Source organism: Hippopotamus amphibius, chromosome 9, assembly GCF_030028045.1.
Source record: "Hippopotamus amphibius kiboko isolate mHipAmp2 chromosome 9, mHipAmp2.hap2, whole genome shotgun sequence".
Lineage (NCBI taxonomy): Eukaryota > Metazoa > Chordata > Mammalia > Artiodactyla > Hippopotamidae > Hippopotamus > Hippopotamus amphibius.
Window position 1 is genome coordinate 44,735,119 of NC_080194.1, and position 1,587 is coordinate 44,736,705.

General features: G+C 47.4%; 1 protein-coding gene across 1 annotated transcript; it reads right to left on the minus strand.

The window, feature by feature from the left end:
* Positions 1 to 627: 627 nt before the first annotated feature.
* Positions 628 to 1,587, minus strand: LOC130860867 (olfactory receptor 2AT4-like). Its single transcript, XM_057749409.1, has one exon. It carries the CDS (start codon positions 1,585 to 1,587, stop codon positions 628 to 630), a length of 960 nt encoding a protein of 319 aa, XP_057605392.1.

Sequence of the window (1,587 nt, forward strand, 5' to 3'; positions counted from 1 at the left end):
TCTGCAGTGTCATTTATATATCAACTGCCTGTATATTCAAGGATCTGTTTCTGGGCTCTCTATTCTGTTTCATTGATCTATATGTCTATCTATGTTTTAATAACTAACCTCTCTGTGTTCCCATCTTTATTACTATTTTAGCCTTATTATATTAAAAAAATCTATTTGATACATTTTTTTCTTTAAGAACTTTTATTGAGGTACAATTGACGTACAATAAACTGCATATATTTAAAGTGTACAATTTGATATTTTTTTCTTATTAGTAATGTATATATGGCAATCCCAATCTCCCAATTCATTCCCCCCAAGCCACCACCCCCACCCCCCGCCCGCCCGCTTTCCCTACTTGGTGTCCATATGTTTGTTCTCTGCATCTGTGTCTCTATTTCTGCCTTGCAAACCGGTTGATACTTTTAAGAGGTTACTTTTTATATTTTATCTGACATTATTTCTTTCCACAGAAGGGTTGATATTATTACCTAGCTTATTAATGGAAAGGGAAGTTCCAATGGTGTATTTTTGACCCTGCTATAAGTCATTCTTTCCTTCAAAAAACTGTTTTGATGGCATTCCCTCTTCCTAGCACTCAGGAATCCTGGGAGCAGGATCAGCTACATCTAAGGATCAATGGTCCCCAGAATGCCTTAGGTCTTGGGGACATGTTATTTTGGTTATGACAGCTTTGACATCCTTGTTCCTCAGTGTGTAGATGAGAGGGTTGAGGACAGGGGTGAGAATGGCGAACACCACGTTGCCCATGATGTGGAAGTCGAGGGGCAGGTCAGCCCTGTAGGCCACGTAGGCTACAGCAATGGATGAGTAGTAGGTACCAACCACCAGGAGGTGGGAGCTGCAGGTAGAGAAGGCTTTCGAGCGTCCTCCTCGGGAGCTGATGCGAAGCACTGAGGCCAGGATGTGGGCATAGGAGAGAAGCACCAGGAGAAGGGGCAGGAAGGACACCACCATGGCGATGCAGAAGCCCATGAGGGTCTGGGGGGTGGTGTCAGAGCAGGAGGCCTGGACCACAGCCAAGTGGTCACAGAAGCAGTGGTAGATGTGAGCAGTGTTGTCAAAAGCCATGTGGGAGGTTTGCAGCACTGCTGGGATGGGCAAAAGGAGGGCGGTGAGCCAGGCACTGGCTGCCAGTGCAGCATTGGTCCGTGGGGTCATGAGGACAGGGTAGTGCAGCGGGCGGCAGATAGCCACATAGCGGTCATAGGCCATGACCACCAGGATGAAGGCTTCAGAGCAGGAGAAACTGTGGAAAAGGTACATCTGCAGGAAGCAGGCAGAGAAGCTGAGGTAGTGGTCCCCAAGCAAGAATAGGGACAGCATCTTGGGGACAGTGGATGTGGTGAAAAGGATGTCCAGGGCTGAGAGGTTGATCAGGAAAAAGTACATGGGCTTGTGGAGTCTGGGCTCTAACACCACGGCTACCAGGATCAGGGTGTTACCCACCAGGATAAGCAGGTAGAAGAACAGGAAGATGAAGAAGACAGGGAGGAAGAGGAACTCCTGTAGAGAGGGGATGCCCACCAGGTAGAAGATGGGCAAAGAGTCTTTTGATCCATTACAGGCATCCAT

Coding starts and splice junctions, on each gene's coding strand:
- LOC130860867 (XM_057749409.1), bottom strand. CDS start 1,587: ATGGATGCCTGTAATGGATCAAAAGACTCTTTGCCCATCTTCTACCTG.